Raw genomic sequence first — 16,818 nt, forward strand, 5'->3', positions numbered from 1 at the left:
AGGGACCAGCACTGTGGTTTTAGTCCTGGCTAGTCCATTTCCCATCCAGCTCTCTGCTGTGGCTCAGGGAAAGCAGTAGAAGATGGCCCAGGGCCCCTGCACCTGTGTGGGAGACCCAGCAGAAGCTCCTGGCTCCTGGCTTCGGATCGGCTCAGCTCCGGCCATTGAGGTCATTTGGGGAGTGAACCAATGGAGTATGACCTTTCTCTATCTGTATAACTCTGACTTTCAAATAAATAAATAAATCTTTGTTAAAAAATCTTTAAAAAAAATGCACTCTCCCATCCCCTGGTTCATCTCCCCCAAAGCCTGAAAAAGCTGGGGCTGGGCCAGGCCAAAGCCAGGAGCCAGGCACTTCAACCCCATCTCCCACATGGTGGCAGGGACCTGAGCCATCGTCTGCTGTCTCCCAGGCACATCAGTTGGAAGCTGGAACTGGGAGCAGATCCAGAACTTAAACCTAGGCCCTCTGACATGGAGTATAGGTGTCCAGAGCAGCACTTTTTTTTTTTTTTTTTACAGCTATCCACTTTATCAAACTGAGCATAAAAATACACGTTTCCCTGATTCTTTGGGTCTTTTCTGAAGACTCTAGTGTTATGTAAAGCTTTTATTAAATAAATTGGTGCTTTTTTTCCTATTAATCCTTGTTAGTTTTATTTTCGGACTCATCCCCAGACCCCAAGAGGGTTAAGGACAATCTTCTTCTGCTATAGCAATATTTAATAAAGAACTATCCACGTGTGCTGTGTTTTATCTGACGGTGCCCCTGGGGGTGTACGGATTGTATTAATTTTCCTTTAGGTCTGTCTCTGGGTAGAAATTTTGCCTAGACTCTTTGAGGACCTGTCGGTGCTGTGGCACAGCAGGTTGTCACTTATGGCATGAACATTCCGTATTGGAGTGATGATTTGAGTCCCAGCTCTGTGTGACTGGGAAGACAGTGGAAGATGGCCCAAGTGCTTGGGCTCCTGCCACCCACGGAGGGCACCAAGATGATATTCCTGGTTCCTGGCTTCAGCCTGGCCCAGCCCTGGTTGTTGTAGCCATTTGGAAAGTGAACCAAAAGATGGAAGGTTTCTCTCTCTCTCTCTCTTTGCCTTTTGCATAAATGAACTTTTTAAAAAATATTTTTTAAAATATAGGACATGACAACTAAAAGGGGACAGCTTGGGTTGGGGAGAGCTGACAGCCTCCCGTCGCTCCCAAAGCTTGAGTAAGGGACATGTATCATGGATCCCCTGGCGGCTTTCATCCCAGCAGCCTGGACTTCCCTCGGAAAAGGAGCGCGGTTTCTTTGGAGAGGAGCCTCTGACGCCGTGTCTGGGGGTAACTGCCTCTGGGCGAGGAGGGACGGGGCCCTGCAGTGCTGCTGCCGTAGCCTTGCCCACTGCCAGTGGACTCCGGGCTCCCAGGCCTGCTCCCCTCCTCCGCCTTTGCTTGCTCACCAAGGACTGCGCCCTCAGCAGCCTGAGCAGCTGCTGCAGGTGGGGAGGACGATCTCAGTGCTTGTCTCAAGTGGAAGAATTTCCACACAGACGAGCACCCGGTGAGCAAAGCAGCAAAGCGGAGCTTACCGGAAGGGAGGGACCTGCTGCCACAGCCCTCAGGAGGGAGGCTCCAAGGGAGGAATTGCCAGAGAAGCTTGCCAGTGCTGGCTGTTTAGTATACAAAGTGGCTCTCCAGCCGGCTCCGTGGTGCAGCAGGTTAACACCCTGGCCTGAAGCACCAGCATCCCATATGGGCGCTGGTTCTGGTCCTGGCTGCGGCACTTCCGATCCAGCTCTCTGCCATGGTCTGGGAAGGCAGTGGAGGATGGTCCAAGTCCTTGGGCCCCTGCACCTGTATGAGAAGACTTGGAAGAAGCTCCTGGCCCCTGGCTTCGGATCGGCGCAGCTCCGGCCATTACTGCCATCTGGGGAGTAAACCAGCAGATGAAAGACCTCTGCCTCTGTCTCTACCTCTCTCTGTAATTCTGTCTTTCAAATAATAAAATAAATCTTTAAAAAAAAAAAAAAAGTGGCTCTCCCCGACTGGCCCCTTTCTCAAAAGTGAGTACAGAGTTAATCAATCAGAGGAAGGGCAGAATAACAATCAATCAGGATGCCCCTGTTATCCCTTAACAGCCAATCAGGGAACTGAAACTGTATGCTAATGAGGCATGCTACGTGAACAAATCAGGAAGCTGACGTTGGAGTAGTGTGATTTGCACAGAAGCGTGCAGAGTTCTCAACCAGGTCCATTTGGCAGGCTTGGCAACATCCTTTATGTCTCCCCTGTCTCCAGTCTCCCCTCCCTCAGGGCTCCTGCAGGGTCACATGTGTTTTTCTTTCCTGGAATCCCTACCACAACTGGGCTTAGATGCCCAACCCCACCCCCTGCCGCCATATTGTCTCTCTCATTTATTATCTTCGCTTATTTTATTTATTTTTTTTTTGACAGGCAGAGTGGATAGTGAGAGAGAGAGACAGAGAGAAAGGTCTTCCTTTGCCGTTGGTTCACCCTCCAATGGCCGCCGCGGCCAGCGTGCTGCGGCCGGCGCACCATGCTGATCCGATGGCAGGAGCCAGGTACTTATCCTGGTCTCCCATGGGGTGCAGGGCCCAAGCACCTGGGCCATCCTCCACTGCACTCCCGGGCCACAGCAGAGAGCTGGCCTGGAAGAGGGGCAACCGGGACAGAATCCGGTGCCCCGACCGGAACTAGAACCTGGTGTGCCGGCACCACAAGGCGGAGGATTAGCCTAGTGAGCCGCGGCACCGGCCTATCTTCACTTATTTTAATGAGATCTAGGGTGGGATTGGAGGCATAGGAGTCTCTTGGCCTCAAAGCAGAATTCCCGTACAGTGAGTAGAGTGACGGGGCCGATGGGACGGCTCATTCATCTCGGGCCATGGCTATCCGTGAACTGCTTACTGAATGTCAGGGCTGCAGAGAAGGAGCGGGTAAACTGAGGCAGGGATGAAGTCACTTCAAGGAAGCATGTTGTGTGGGTCAGGTTCTTCCACCTGGGGAGCTCTCTGGCTACATGAGGGGCTTAATGGCCGGCTTTATGGCAGCCACGGGTCTGGTGGAAGCTCCTGCCATCCTCCCTCAGGGCTGCACCCCAGACCTCCTCAGGGGGGCGCTATGGCCCAGCCAGGAGGCTCCACCTCTCCCCTTGCTCAGGACCACTGCTTTACCCTGCGGTTAAATTGTTACTCTTCCAGCAGTACTGTTTCCCAATACTCTTCATTGCAAATCTGCACAAGCAGACGTTACAGTTAAAACATTCTGGAGCACTGCACTGCTGTTCACAAAACCGTGTTCAGCGCCCAAAGGGTCCAGCTTTGACCAAATCCTTTGATGAGGCTCTTGCAACCCGCCTTGTCGTCCAGTATCCTTATTGGCAGTGTAACCAAAAGTGTAGAATTTAGGAAAGAGGGGGCACTGGAGCCGGGGCTCAGACTGCAACAGCTTGCTTTTCAGAAGCCGTTCCTGGAAGGCATACCTTGCGACATCGCACTTAGCGGGGAGCGGACTCCAAGGAAGCACCAGCAAGAACCCATCCAAGCTGCAAGAAACCGGTTTTGAAGTCAGATTTTTGAAGGAGGTGTATGGAGATGTGTGTTGTTTGAACAAAAAGGGCCCTCCCATGCTCCCTTTTCTACATCCTGGTCACTTCCCTAACCTAACTTGCTCTAAACACTCAGACGTAGGCGCTGTGCTCCCGACTGTCTCCCGTACCTGTTATTTTTGAGATATTATGTGACCACACCCCAAGCTGAAGGACCCCTTATGTCCACTGACATGAAGGGACTTCAGAAACTTGGTGGAAAATGGAATTAAAAGATGTTTTAGTAAAAAAAAAAAAAAAAAGGTTGGCATTGTGTTAAGCTGCTGCCTGGGATGCTGGCATCCCACGTTCTCACGTGAGCTGCTTTTTTTTTTTTTTTTTTGAAGATTTATTTTATTTATTTGAAAGAGTTACATAGAGAGGTAGAGACAGAGAGAGAGAGAGAGAGAGAGAGAGAGAGGTCTTCCAGCTGCTGGTTCACTCCCCAGATGGCTGCAATGACTGGAGCTGCACCAATCTGAAGCCAGGAGCCAAGAGCTTCTTCCAGGTCTCCCATGTGGGTGCAGGGGTCCAAGGACTTGGGCCATCTTCTACTGCTTTCCCAGGCCATAGCAGAGAGCTGGGTGGGAAGTAGAGCAGCCGGGACTCAAACTGGTGCCCATGTGGGATGCGGGCAATGCAGGCAGGGGCTTTAACTTGCTGTGCCACAGCGCCGGCCCCAAGAGCCACTGTTTCTAGTCCCCACTTCTGGTCCAGCTTCCTGCTCATGGGCCTCAGTGCTTAAGCCCCTGCCTCCCATGGAAGAGACCTGCATGGACTTCCAGGCTCCTGCTTAGGCCTGGCCATCTGGGGAGTGACACGGTGGATGGAAGATGTCGCTCTCTCTCCTACTCTAACTCTGCCTTTCAGATAAATAATTAAAAAAAAAATGAAATCCTTCAATGCAAAGATTTCAAAATGTTTCACACCACAATAAACTTATCTCTTAATTCCAATTCTCACAAGCGTTTGGAGTTCCAGGGTATTAGCCGGAGCGGTGCCCCATGTTCCCAGGGAATGAAGTTCTGGAAACACTGGCTGGGGAGGCACCGGCTGTCCGGCGTGCTCCCAGTAAGCTGCAGGCCGCAGCGCTTGGGGAAGAGGTGAACCCACGACCGAGCTCATCGCTCTCTGTCCCCAGCTACTTCCTGGAAGGGACTGCCTTTAGGTGCAGCCGAGAGAAACCAAGTGCGTCAGGAGGACGGGGCCTCGGGCCTCGCTCGCAGCCCGCGAGGCCTGCGCCGCCCAGGGCTGGGCGTCGGATCGCGGGTCCGCGTGGGCAGCAGCCCCGGGCCCTCGCAGCCCGCAGGTCTGGGGGGAGTCCCGGCTCCGTCCTACTTCACTCGCTCTCTCGGGCCGCCCCTGCGGCGCACACGCACCTCTGCCCCGCCGGGCGCTGGGAGCCCGGGCCGGGCGCCGGGGGCAAACGCTCGGCTGGGGCGCGGCGCTGCGCAGAGGCTCCAGGCGAATTCCACAAACAGTGTCCGGCTTCCTGTCCTCATCCCCCCTCCCGCGCCGCTTCCCTCGCCCCTCCCTCTCCGCCGCCCGATCCGCCCGCCCGCTCCCCCTCCCCGATCCCTCGGGTCCCGGGATGGGGGGGCGGTGAGGCAGGCACAGCCCTCCGCCCCCATGGCCACCCGTCGGAGCCAGAGGCGGAGGGGGCGCCGGGGGGAGCTGGGCACCGCCCTGCTGGCCCCGCTCGTGCTGGGCCTGGGCCTGGCTCTGGCCTGCATTGGCCTCCTGCTGGCCGTGGTCAGCCTGGGGAGCCGGGCATCGCTGTCCGCCCAGGTGAGGCCCCGCTGCACACCCCTCCTTGGGCACATTAGGATCGGGCGGGCTGAGGGCCAGGGGACCTGAGGACGGGTGGAGGGCAAGATGTCAGGTGGAGGAGGACAAGGACGGGGTGACGCTGCCTCCTTCCCAGCAGGCGTCTTCCCAGGGGAAGCTGGTGGCAAAGGAGGAGCCGGAGCCCCCGGTGAGTGGGTGTGGGCGCGGGCTGCAGGCGGCTGGGCGCGGGGAGGCTGCGGGGCTGTGCACGCTGTGCCAGCTGTGCGGGGCAGATGTGCGCCCGCTGTGGATGCGTGAAGACAGCACGTGCGGGTCCCTGCGTGGGTGCACCAGCTGTGCGAGTGAGAGAGGCAGCCGGTGATGGATGTGAGGAGCTGTTGCCAGCGTTCTGCCACCTGAGCGCCGAGTGTTTATTGGCTTTGGGGGAAGTGGGGATCGGAGGTGTGTGAATTGAGCGTGCCCTGGAGGAGCGACAGCTGCGGCGCGCAGGGTGCATGCGCTGGCTGGGCGCATTCTGCCCCGGTGTTGGCAGGTGTGCAGCTTGCACAGGGTCTGCTGGGTGCGAGGTGGGTGGAGGGCACGTGGCTGGCCTCAGGCAGGGGGCTGAGCGCCGGGGCCTGCTCTGTGTGGCTGTTTCCTAGGGCTGGATGGTGGCTCTCAGGAGGGGCTTCGTAGGTCCCAATTTATGTCCCTGGTTGAGCCCTGTCCCAATTCCCTTAGGAGCTGAATCCCCAGACAGAGGAAAGCCAGGATCCTCTGCCTTTCCTGAACGGACTAGTTCGGCCTCGCAGAAGTGGTAAGCCCGCTGCAGCCCAGCCTCAGGAATGAGGACAGGCAGAGCAGAGCCCATTATCCCCGTGGAGAAACTGAGGCACACAGAGTGAAGGGAGGCCATGCAGCTAAACAGTCAAGGCTTGAATCTAGAAATTCTTCTAGTATTATTAATTTGTTTATTTTTATTTATTTAAAAGTCAGAGAGATGGGGGCCAGTGCTGCGGTGTAGTGGGTAAAGCTGCCGCCTGCAGTGCCAGCATCCCACATGGATGCTGGTTCAAGTCTCGGCTGCTCCACTTGCTCTCTGCTGTGGCCTGGGAAAGCAGTAGAACATGGCCCAAGTGCTTGGGCCTCTGTACCTGCATGGGAGACCCGGAAGAAGCTCCTGGCTCCTGGCTTGGGAGCAGCCCAGCTCTGGCCATTGCTGCCATTTGGGGAGTGAACCAGCAGACCTCTCTCTCTGTCTCTGCCACTCTGTAACTCTGCCTTTCAAGTACACTTTTTTTTAAAAAAAAAAAAAAAAAGGAAAGAAAGAGCAGAGACTGAAAGAGAGAGACAGAGAGACACACAGAACTCTCACCCGCTGGTTCATTTCCTGAATGTCTGCAATAGCAGGCTGAAGCCAGGAGCCGAGAACTCAAGCTGGGTCTCCCACGTGGGCAGCAGGGACCCAACTACTTGGGCCATCATCTGCTGCCTCCCAAGGTGTACATTAGCAAATGGCTGGAATTCAGAGTGGAGCTGGACTTGAACCCAGTGCCTGAACCACAAGACCAAAGGCCCCACCCAGCCTAGGAATTCTGATCCTCTTTTTGCATCTCCCCCGAAGTCAGAGGCCTGGGCCTGGTAAGCAGACACAAGCGTGGGGCACCCATGTGACTTTTATGCACAGGGCTGTCCTGGCCTATACCTGTCTTCTCAGTGTGATTCCTAATGGCACCCCCTGTGCTCCCAGAAGGATCCCGATTTGGAAGATGAATTACAGTCGCTTTCCTTGGGGAGGAAGATTGTGAGGCCAGAGTCTGGCTGAGAATATGGAAGGCCGGGTGCTGAGAGGGGAACAGGCCTGGGGGTGGGCCCTGGACCCGAAAGGAGCCTGCTGCGCTCATCTGTCTGTCTTTGATTCTCAGCACCCAAAGGCCGGAAGCCCCGGGCTCGCAAAGCCATTGCCGCTCACTATGAAGGTGGGTGACAGGCAAGGCCCAGGGCCAGGGAGGGTTCTGGGGAGGGGTCAGGCAGGCCCCCTAACCCTTTGCTGTGTTGTCTTACAGTCCACCCTCGACCAGGACAGGACGGAGCACAGGCAGGTGAGACCCCGGCCCCACTGAGCTCTCCCCTGACCACCCCCACAGCTCTGGCTCCCTGGGAAAGAGGCCCCTCAAAGCCTTTGACTTCACACTGCCTTCCTGCCTTCATTCCAGGAACCCCAGAAGCCAGTTTATGAGAAGTCGTCAGGGCTCAGTTCTCTCTGGGACCCAGGCAGAGGACCCCGGGGAAACCTCCCAGGACCCAGGCTAGCTCCGTCCCCACCCCTGCACCCCCCAGGAGGCACCTGGGATTCTTCCCTCTTTCCCTCCATATTCCACAAGTATTCATGGCCTGTCTTTTTCTTTTTGTGCGTGGGGGGTGGGGGGTGGCTGATCATTTTCCCCCAGAATGTTTCTAGTGTCCGCTGCTGCCTCTAGTTCCTTCCCCCTCCCCACCCATCCACTCCATCCCACCATAGTGCCAGGCTGTCATTCCAATGCTTCCTTTCTGGTCTCGCAGCATTGCCCTGTGTACCCTGGCTGGGTGCCACGCGTGTGGGCTGACCCTCCTGCCTCCTGTGGACGTGGCACATTTCATTTGGGGTGGCAGTCCCTGTCCTGGAATGTCTTTCCTTTGGAGTGGCCTGGAGGCCAGACCTCGGAGTGGCTGAGACTAGGGCTTTGGCACTGCAGGTGGAGACAAGTGCACAGATTCAGCGTGAGGCGTAGGGGGTCGGGTGTGGAGAAGAAGAGCAAGGGGGAGTCGCAGCTGACTTGTGGGTTTATAACCAGGGAAGAAACAGGTCAGGAGGGGTGGAAATGTTTAACTTTGGGATGTCTAATAATAAACAAGTGCGTAGATGACTTTAAAGTGAAATCCACAAATAGCTGGCTGGACCCACTAGACTGGGTCAGGCCAGGTCAGGATGAGTCCCAGCCTGTGCGTGGTTTATTTATTTATTTTTTTAAAGAATTATTTATAGCCGGCGCCGCGGCTCACTAGGCTAATCCTCCGCCTTGCGGCACTGGCACACCGGGTTCTAGTCCCGGTCAGGGCTCTGGATTCTGTCCCGGTTGCCCCTCTTCCAGGCCAGCTCTCTGCTGTGGCCAGGGAGTGCAGTGGAGGCTGGCCCAAGTACTTGGGCCCTGCACCCCTTGGAAGACCAGGAGAAACACCTGGCTCCTGCCATCGGATCAGCGTGGTGCGCCGGCCGCAGCGCGCTGGCCGCGGCGGCCATTGGAGGGTGAACCAAAGGCAAAGGAAGACCTTTCTCTCTGTCTCTCTCTCTCTCTCACTGTCCACTCTGCCTGTCAAAAAAAAAAAAAAATAATTATTTATTTATTTGAAAGTCAGAGTTACACAGAGAAAGAAGGAGAGGCAGAGAGAGAGAGGGAGAGAGGTCTTCCCTCTGCTGATTCACTCCCCAGTGGGCTGCAACAACCCAAGCTGAGCCTATCTGAAGCCAGGAGCCAGGAGCTTCTTCTGGGTCTCCCATGTGGGTGCAGGGGCCCAAGTGCTTGGGTCATCCTCCACTGCTTTCCCAAGGCAAAGCAGAGAGCTGGATGAGAAGTGGAGCAGCCAGGACTCGAACTGGTGCCTATAGGGATGCTGGACTGCAGGCGGCGGCTTTACTCGCTATGCCACAGTGCTGGCCCCATGTGCACGGTTTATAAAGCTGTGAGACTGGATGAGACACCAAGAGAAAGGAGGGCCCCGTGATGTAAGCCCCCAGGCTCTTGGACCACATGGGAGTGGAGCAGAGGGGAAGCCAGCTGGGGCCACTGAGAGCAGCCAGGGAGGGCGGTGCCCTGGCATCTGAGTGCAAACAGTTTGGAGAAGGAGGATGTGCTGTCTGTTGAGTGCAGCCGAGGGTCACACAAGAGAAGAACACAGACGTGACTGCTGGTTGGTGACATAAAGGTCAACTAGCCTTGACCTTGACCTAGCATTTTCAGTGGTGTTGTTGGGATGGAAGCCAGCGTGGATTGGACTGAGGAGGAAACTGGGAAGTGGGGAACAGGAGACAGTGACAGCTCCTTTCCGGAAGCTTCTGTGTGGACCGGTGGACTCCAGGGGCATGTGTGTCAAGAAGTTCAGTCCTGTTAGCAAGGCCGTGTTCATCTTAGCTAACGTTTGTTGAGTGCTGTTGGGGGTCAGGCTCCAAGCCTCAGGATTTCGTATTACTGAATTCTTCCAGCAGCCCTAGAAGGAAGATATTTTGATGACCTCCAGTGTTTGTCTGAGGGCATGACCATGGTAGCAGCGAGGCCGGGGTTGGATCCCAGCCACAGTGTGTTGTGTGTCAGCCATCGTCTGTGTGAGAAGAAGTGGCTGGGGCAAAGTGGGGTTCCTGCAGGGGACAGGGTCCTGGAAGGTGGGAGGGAATGGTTTCTAGAAGGAAGAGCGGACACATCTCCCACCGTCACAGAAAGGTCAACAGAGAACAGGAGAGCAGGTGGGTTGTGGATTTGAAATCAGGGTGTTGGGGGGCACCCTGGTCTGATGACTTCTTGGTCCTGCAGAAAACCAAGGGGACAGAGGTGGGAGGTTTGAGGAGAGACGGTACAGATCCTTGTGTTGGGGAGCATAAAAGCCAGTTGGTGAGGGAGAGCAGAGTTGCCAGGCTCTGAAATGTCCACCCGAGGGCTGTGTGTGGTGAGACAAGTGACACCAGGCAATGCTGCCATGGTCCCAGGCAACCACACACCCTCTGGGCATAATCAGCCTTTGCCCAGGCTGGTTCCACAGCCAGGAATGGCCTCTCTTCTCCCCCCTCCCCCACTCTTCATCATACCCAAGCCACCTTCCTCTCCTGGGTGTAGACCATTTTCTCTGGCAGTTATCTTAACATTCATTCATTCACTGAGTCGACACACAGGCATTGGAGGACTGAGCCGGGGGCCCACAGCAGGTGCTAGCCGGTTCTCGAGGGATGGCATTTGGTAGAGGAGACAAGTGTGGAAATCTGTGATCGCAGCTGAATAGGACAGAAACGATAGTGGAAGTAGCCAGAGGTGCACGGCAGTGGAGGGGAAGACAGACCAATGTCACAGCAAAGCCAGGGACGCCTTCCTTCTGAAGACAGGGCTTCCCTGGGCCTTGAAGAGCGAGTGTTAGATGGACAAGGGGTCAAGGACATCGCCACTAAAGGAACCAGAGGTGCAGATGCCCTGAGTTTGCCAATAGTACGAAGGTACTGCAAAAAGTTCATGGAAACAACATTAAAATACATTTATTTTGATGCAATGCTTTTTGTTTTTTAAAGATTTAGTTATTCAAAAGGCAGAGTGGCAGAGGGAGAGACAGAGAGAAAGAGAAATCTTCCATCTATTGGTTCACTCCCCAGACGGCTACAACAGCTGAGACTAGGCCAGGCTGAAGCCAGGAGCCTGGAACTCCATCTGGGTCTCCCATGTGGGTGGCAGGGGCCCAAGTAGTTGGGCTACCATTTGCTGCTTTCCCAGGTGCATTAGCAGAGAGCTGGCTCGGAAGTAGAGCATCTGGGACTCAAACCTGCACTCCAGTATGGGAAGCCAGTGTCTCAAGTGGTGGCTCAACCAACTGCACCACGATGCCGGTCCCAGCAAAAACTTTGAAAGGTGTCTTCAGAGAGTCTGTGGGAAATGCAGGGCAGGCATTTGGCACAGCTGTTAGGATACCACCGGAGACACCACACCCCATAGGAAAGTGCCTGGGTTCAAGTCCTGGCTCTGCTTCTAATTCCAGCTTCCTGCTGATGTGCACCCTGGGAGGCGGCAGGTGATGGCTGAAGTACCTGGTCCCTGCCACCCACATGAGAGACCTGGATTGAGTTCCAGGCTGGCTTCAGCTGGCCTAGCCCAGAATGTTGTAAGCATTAGAGGAGTGAATCAATGGATAGAAGATCTCTCTGTCTCTCTCTCTGTCTCTGCCTTTCAAACAAAAACATGAAAATAAAATTTTAAAAATTCAACCCTTCAAAAAAAAGTTCATGAAAAATGCACATTATGAAAAAACTATGCATGGATTTCAAAATTTTTTGCACCAAAATCAATGTATCAGTGTAGGTGTTTAGCCTAGTGATTAAGATACAAGTTAGGACTCCCATGTCCATCTGAGTATCTGAGTTAAATCCCCTGCTGTGGCTCCTGACTCCAGCTTTCTGCTAATGCAGGCAGATCCTGGGAGGCAACAGAGTGTCTTAAGTAATTGGATCCTTTCATCCACGTGGGAGACCTGGATTGAGTTCCTGGCTTCTGGCTTCATACTGGCTCAGCCCCGGTTGTTGTGGGCATATGAGGAATGAATGAATGAATGGTAGCTCATTCACTCTCTCTCTCTTTCTCCCTCTCTCAATTAACTTAAAAAATTACTAATTAAATTTTTTTTTACTCCATGTTCCATGTTTTTGTGGTAACACTTGACTCTTTTTTTTAAAGGCAGAATTACAGAGAGGCAGAGGCAGAGAGAGAGAGAGGTCTTCCGTCCACTGGTTCACTCCCCAAATGGCCACAATGGCTGCAGCTGGGCCGATCTGAAGCCAGGAGCCAGGAGCTTCTTCCAGGTCTTCCATGCAGGTGCAGGGGCCCAAGGACTTGGGTCATCGTCTGCTGCTTTCCCAGGCCACAGCAGAGAGCTGGATCGGAAGTGGAGCAGCCAAGACTCAAACTGGCTTCCATATGGGATGCCGGCACTGCAGGAGGCAGCTTCACCCGTTACACCACAGTGCCAGACCCGTGACTCTTTTTTTAAAAAGATTTATTGACTTATTTTATTTGAATGGCAGAGTGACCGAGAGAGAGGGAGAGACATACACAGAGTCTTCCAAAGGCTGATTCATTCCCCCAGATGGCTGTTAACGGCCACAGGGCTGGGCCAGGCCAAAGCCAGGAACCAAGAACTCCATCCTGGTCTCCTATGAGGGTGGTAGGGGCCTGAGTACCTGGGCCGGCATCCACTGCCTCCCAGGTGCATTAGGGTTGGAAGTGGAGCAGCTGGCACTCAAACCAGCCCTCTGGCATGGGATTCCAGCATCCCAAGTGGCGGCTTAACCCACTGTGCCTCAACTCTGGCCCCTCCATGAATTTTCTGAAGCTCCCTGGCGTGATGAAGGTAGGAACTGGGGTCAGCATGGCTGAGCCAGCAAGTGCAAGAAGCAGGTGAGGTCTGAGGCAGGCGCGGACAGGAGCCAGGTCACAGATGGAGTTCTGGAAGTTATTCTGAGACAAGCCACCACGAGGAGGGGAGCAAGGAAAGCCAGGCCCAGCCTGCAGTTTGCAAACATCCCTGTGTGACTTTGTGGAGGAGGCGAGATTGGAAACAGGGCGTCCAGCGCGGAGACAGAGAATAGACCCAATGAGCAGACTGGAGAGGCAGGTGGGACAGGGCTGTCTAGGAGGAGAATTCGTGGGACGAGGTGACTGATGCATAAAGCTGGCGAAGGAGAGGGAGACGTGGTCCCCAGGTCGTGGCAGAGCTGTGTGCAAGTGTGGAACCCTGACAGCGTGCGAGCGTAGTGGGGGACGTCCACGCGCTTTTCCTGGGGGTGAGTTGAGGGGCCGGTTGTTATTCAGGTGGTGGAGGTTAGCAGGGTGAGGAAGGGCAGGGGATTCAGGTGTGCACGTGGTGGGCAGGAAAATGCCCAGCAAGAGCTACTTTTCAGGTGAAAGGTGGACAAGGAAAGAGCCTGCGGCTGGCAGAGGAAGAGCCGCTGGGGAAGACTACTGCCGAGGCTCCTGAGTGCCAGCTATGGGGGCCCGGGAGAGCCCAACCCAGGACGGCTGTTCACGTGCCCTCCGCCCCTCCATCTTCCCTCCAGTGTTTTCTGGGCACCCGCTTGGAGCTGGCCCAACTCCAGGTGTCGAGATACAGTGGGGAATAAGACAGTCATCTCTGCCCTTGCGGGGGTGTCAGACCCCAAACTAGCACACACACGTGTAAACAAGCTCCTGTCCCGCGGTGGTGACTGCTGGCAGAGACACCGGTGGTGTGACGGTGTAGGAAGAGGTGGATGCCCGGCCGGGAGCACAGTGGCAGGACGCTGGGAGCCGGGCAGTGTGTGAGAGTCGATTGCAGAGGTAGACAGGGTGGGCCTGGGGACTCGGGAAGCCACTTGCTAGCCTGCTTGATCGATTTATCCTGTCTCTTCTTTGCAGTCTGCAATTACTGTAGCTCTAGGGTATTTTAGTTTTGGGTGTTTTTCCTTTGGTAACAGTTATATTGACAGATAACTCGCAGAGCATAAACCACTGAAAGTGTACAATCTGATGGTTTTTAGTATCTGAGGGGATTTCACAAAGCTTGTGGAAGACAATTAAAAGATATGTGTTGGAATATTTTGGTGCAAGAAGAGTGAACTCCATGCATATTTTTGTCATAACACTCATTTTCCATGAACTTAAAAAAAGATTTATTTATTTGAAAGGCAGAGTTACAGATAGAAGGAGACAGATAGAGAGGGAGATCTTCCATCTGTTGGTTTGCTCCCCAAATGGCAACAATGGCCAGGCAGAAGCCAGGAGCCTGGAATTTCATCTGGGTCTCCCATGTGGGTAGCAGGCACCCAAGCACTCAGGCCATCTTCCTCTGCTTTCCCAGATGCATTAGCAGGGAGCTGGATCAGAAGGGAGGCAGCCAGGACTTGAACTGGTGCCCTTGTGGGATGAGTGCGTCACAGGTGGCCACTTAATCTGTTGCACCACAGTGCCCGCTCCTTTCCATGAACTTTTCAAAGATCTCTCATACTCAGAGTTGTGCAACCATGGTGATTTTAGAACACTTTTTATCACCTCCAAAATAAACACTGTACCCATTACTTCCTAGTTATTATTTCCAGAGTACTAAGCAACCTATAATCTATTTGCCTATTTGAATATCTCATATGGCTGGGATCACACAGGGTGACCTGATGCCTGTCCTTTTTCACAAAGCATAGTAACATCAGGCTTATTCATGTGGTAGCATTCCTTTTCACAACCAAATAATACTCCATTGTACAGGTACCCCACATCGGACTAATCTGTTCATCAGCCAATAGAAATTTGGTTGTGTTTCTTTTTTCTTTCTTTCTTTCTTTCTTTTTTTTTTTTTTTTTTTTTTTTTTTTTTTTTTTTGACAGGCAGAGTGGACAGTGAGAGAGAGAGAGAGAAAGGTCTTCCTTTGCCGTTGGTTCACACCCCCCACAATGGCTGCTGCAGCCGGCATGCTGCGGCCGGCGCACCGCGCTGATCTGAAGCCAGGAGCCAGGTGCTTCTCCTGGTCTCCCATGCAGGTATAGGGCCCAAGGACCTGGGCCATCCTCTACTGCCTTCCCGGGCCACAGCAGAGAGCTGGCCTGGAAGAGGGGCAACCAGGACAGAATATAGTGTCCCAACCAGGACTAGAACCTGGTGTGCTGGCGCCGTAGGCAGAGGATTAGCCTATTGAGCCACGGCGCTGGCCCTCTTTTCTTTTTTTTAAAGATTTATTTTATTTATTTGAAAGATAGAGTTACAGAGAGAAAGAGAGACAGAGAGAGGTCTTCCATCTGCTGGTTCACTCCCCAAATGGCTGCAATGGCTGGAGCTGCACCAATCCAAAGCCAGGAGCTTCTTCTAGGTCTCCCATGTGGGTGCAGGGGCCCAAGGACGTGGGCCATCTTCCACTGCTTTCCCAGGCCACAGCAGAGAGCTGGATCGGAAGAGGAGTAGCTGGGACTAGACCTGGCGCCCATATGGGATGCTGGCACTTCAGGCCAGGGTTTTAACCCACTGTGCCACAGCGCCAGCCCTGGTTGTGTTTCTTTTATAATGTTTTAGATTTGTTTATTTATTTGAAAAGCAGAGAGACAGAGAGAGGGAGAGACCGAGAGAGAAAGACAGAGAGAGAGATCGAGATCTTTGATTTTTTTAGTTTACTCTCCAGATGCCCCCAGTAACTGGGGCTGGGCCTACCTGAAGCCAGGAGCCTAGAACTTCCAGCCCAGTCTCCCACAGGAGTGGCAGGTTCCCAAGTACTTGAGCCATTACCTGTTGCCTCCCAGGGTACACATTAGCAAGAAGCTAGAATCAAAAGTTTAGCTGGGACTTGAACGCAGGCATTCGGATATGGGATGTGGATGAACGCCCGCCCCCTATCTTTAATGTTTGTGATTCAAGTAACGTATGTGTCCATTCTCAGCATCATAGAGCCCAACAGTAGAGACACAGACGCAGTAAAATGTAAAAGCCGCCACACTTCTTCAAGCTTACTCTTTTCCCCAGAAATGACAATTTGCTCTGAATCCTGCCGCTTACTTCCCTCACTTCCTGTTACTCTCTGGACTTCCGTAGGGCACAGCCCCTCCCCTGCCTGGGCCATCTTTGTATGTATCTTCTGGGGAAGGCGGGTCCCCAGTGTTCATGAATTCAGTGGCTCCCTGGGGAGTGTGGGGGCCTTTCCTTATCTCTGAATGCCCTTGTTCAGGTGTGGATGGCACGGTGAGTGGCTGGGAGGAAGCCAAAATCAACAGCTCCAACCCCCTGCGCTATGACCGCCAGATCGGGAAATTTATAGTCACCCGGGCAGGGCTGTACTACCTGTACTGTCAGGTAAGCCCACCTGGTTTGGGGGGGTGGGCCGCATCTGGGGGTCCGGGCTGGATGGGAAGCCAGACTGGCTAAGGAATTTGAAATTCCTGGACTCTCCCGCCCCGGTGTCCCCGCAGGTGCACTTTGACGAGGGGAAGGCCGTCTACCTGAAGCTGGACTTGTTGGTGGACGAGGTGCTGGCCCTGCGCTGCCTGGAGGAGTTCTCGGCCACTGCAGCCAGTTCCCTCGGGCCCCAGCTGCGTCTCTGCCAGGTGTCCGGGCTGTTGCCCCTGCGGCCAGGGTCCTCCTTGCGGATCCGCACCCTCCCCTGGGCCCATCTCAAGGCGGCGCCCTTCCTCACCTACTTTGGACTCTTCCAAGTTCACTGAGGCCCCCCCCCCATCTCTTCTGCCTGCCCCGCCCCCACCGCTGCTCCTCCCTCCTCCAGAACTGTCCCTCCTCCCGCAGGCTGCCAGGGCCTGTTCACGTGGTCTCCATCCCACATAAACACTTACCATGCCCCCCTCCTGGTCTCTGCCTCACCAGCTCTCAAGCCCTAATCTTTCCATGCCCCCATTTACCCCCCTCCCCCCAATCCCTGCTTCTCCCCCCATCGCCCCAGCCCCAACCAGGACACTGTTTTCTGACTGTGGGCAAGGATGGGTCCCGAAGACCCCCATCTTCAGGCACGAAGACGGGGCTGGACCTGGTGGCAGGAAGCCAGAGAGCCTGGGACTAGGCCAGGAGCTCTGAAATGTGAGGGGTTAGGGCCCAAGACAAGCTCTTCCCTTGAAAACTCCCTGTGGATTTTTAAAACAGATATTATTTTTATTATTATTGTGATAAAGTGTTGATAAATAGATACTACAGAGAATGAGTCGTGGTGGT

The 16,818-nt window shown here is 54.3% G+C and overlaps 1 protein-coding gene and 1 long non-coding RNA gene across 4 annotated transcripts; one reads left to right on the forward strand and one right to left on the reverse strand.

Moving 5' to 3' along the window:
- Nucleotides 1-2,401: 2,401 nt before the first annotated feature.
- LOC127484437 (uncharacterized) lies at nucleotides 2,402-5,092 on the reverse strand. The gene is made up of 2 exons (XR_007911405.2): nucleotides 4,975-5,092; nucleotides 2,402-3,553 (listed from the first exon to the last, which is right to left on the reverse strand). It is a non-coding gene; the product is annotated as an uncharacterized lncRNA (long non-coding RNA).
- On the forward strand, nucleotides 4,585-16,807 carry TNFSF12 (TNF superfamily member 12). 3 transcript variants are annotated; one of them, XM_051825244.2, is made up of 7 exons: nucleotides 4,950-5,383; nucleotides 5,523-5,570; nucleotides 6,104-6,179; nucleotides 7,288-7,341; nucleotides 7,429-7,464; nucleotides 15,827-15,951; nucleotides 16,068-16,807. In XM_051825244.2, exons 1-7 carry the CDS (start codon nucleotides 5,225-5,227, stop codon nucleotides 16,317-16,319), a joined length of 750 nt encoding a protein of 249 aa, XP_051681204.1. In that variant the 5' UTR covers nucleotides 4,950-5,224; the 3' UTR covers nucleotides 16,320-16,807. The 3 variants fall into 3 exon arrangements, 2 of the variants coding, with proteins under 2 accessions (XP_051681204.1, XP_051681203.1); XM_051825243.2 differs by having other exon boundaries at nucleotides 5,078-5,383; nucleotides 5,520-5,570; XR_011383647.1 differs by lacking the exons at nucleotides 6,104-6,179; nucleotides 16,068-16,807 and adding an exon at nucleotides 7,579-7,670 and having other exon boundaries at nucleotides 4,585-5,383; nucleotides 5,520-5,570; nucleotides 15,827-15,953.
- The last annotated feature ends 11 nt before the right edge of the window (nucleotides 16,808-16,818 follow it).

The sequence above is a fragment of the Oryctolagus cuniculus genome, chromosome 17 (assembly GCF_964237555.1).
Source record: "Oryctolagus cuniculus chromosome 17, mOryCun1.1, whole genome shotgun sequence".
Taxonomy (NCBI): Eukaryota; Metazoa; Chordata; class Mammalia; order Lagomorpha; family Leporidae; genus Oryctolagus; species Oryctolagus cuniculus.

What these genes read in the sequence shown, in the direction of transcription:
- TNFSF12 (XM_051825243.2), top strand. Translation starts at nt 5,225, where the DNA reads ATGGCCACCCGTCGGAGCCAGAGGCGGAGGGGGCGCCGGGGGGAGCTG. An exon ending in AGTTCGGCCTCGCAGAAGTG is followed by an intron (nt 6,180 to 7,287) that starts GTAAGCCCGCTG and finishes TTTGATTCTCAG; the next exon opens with CACCCAAAGGCCGGAAGCCC. An exon ending in TGTACTACCTGTACTGTCAG is followed by an intron (nt 15,952 to 16,067) that starts GTAAGCCCACCT and finishes GTGTCCCCGCAG; the next exon opens with GTGCACTTTGACGAGGGGAA.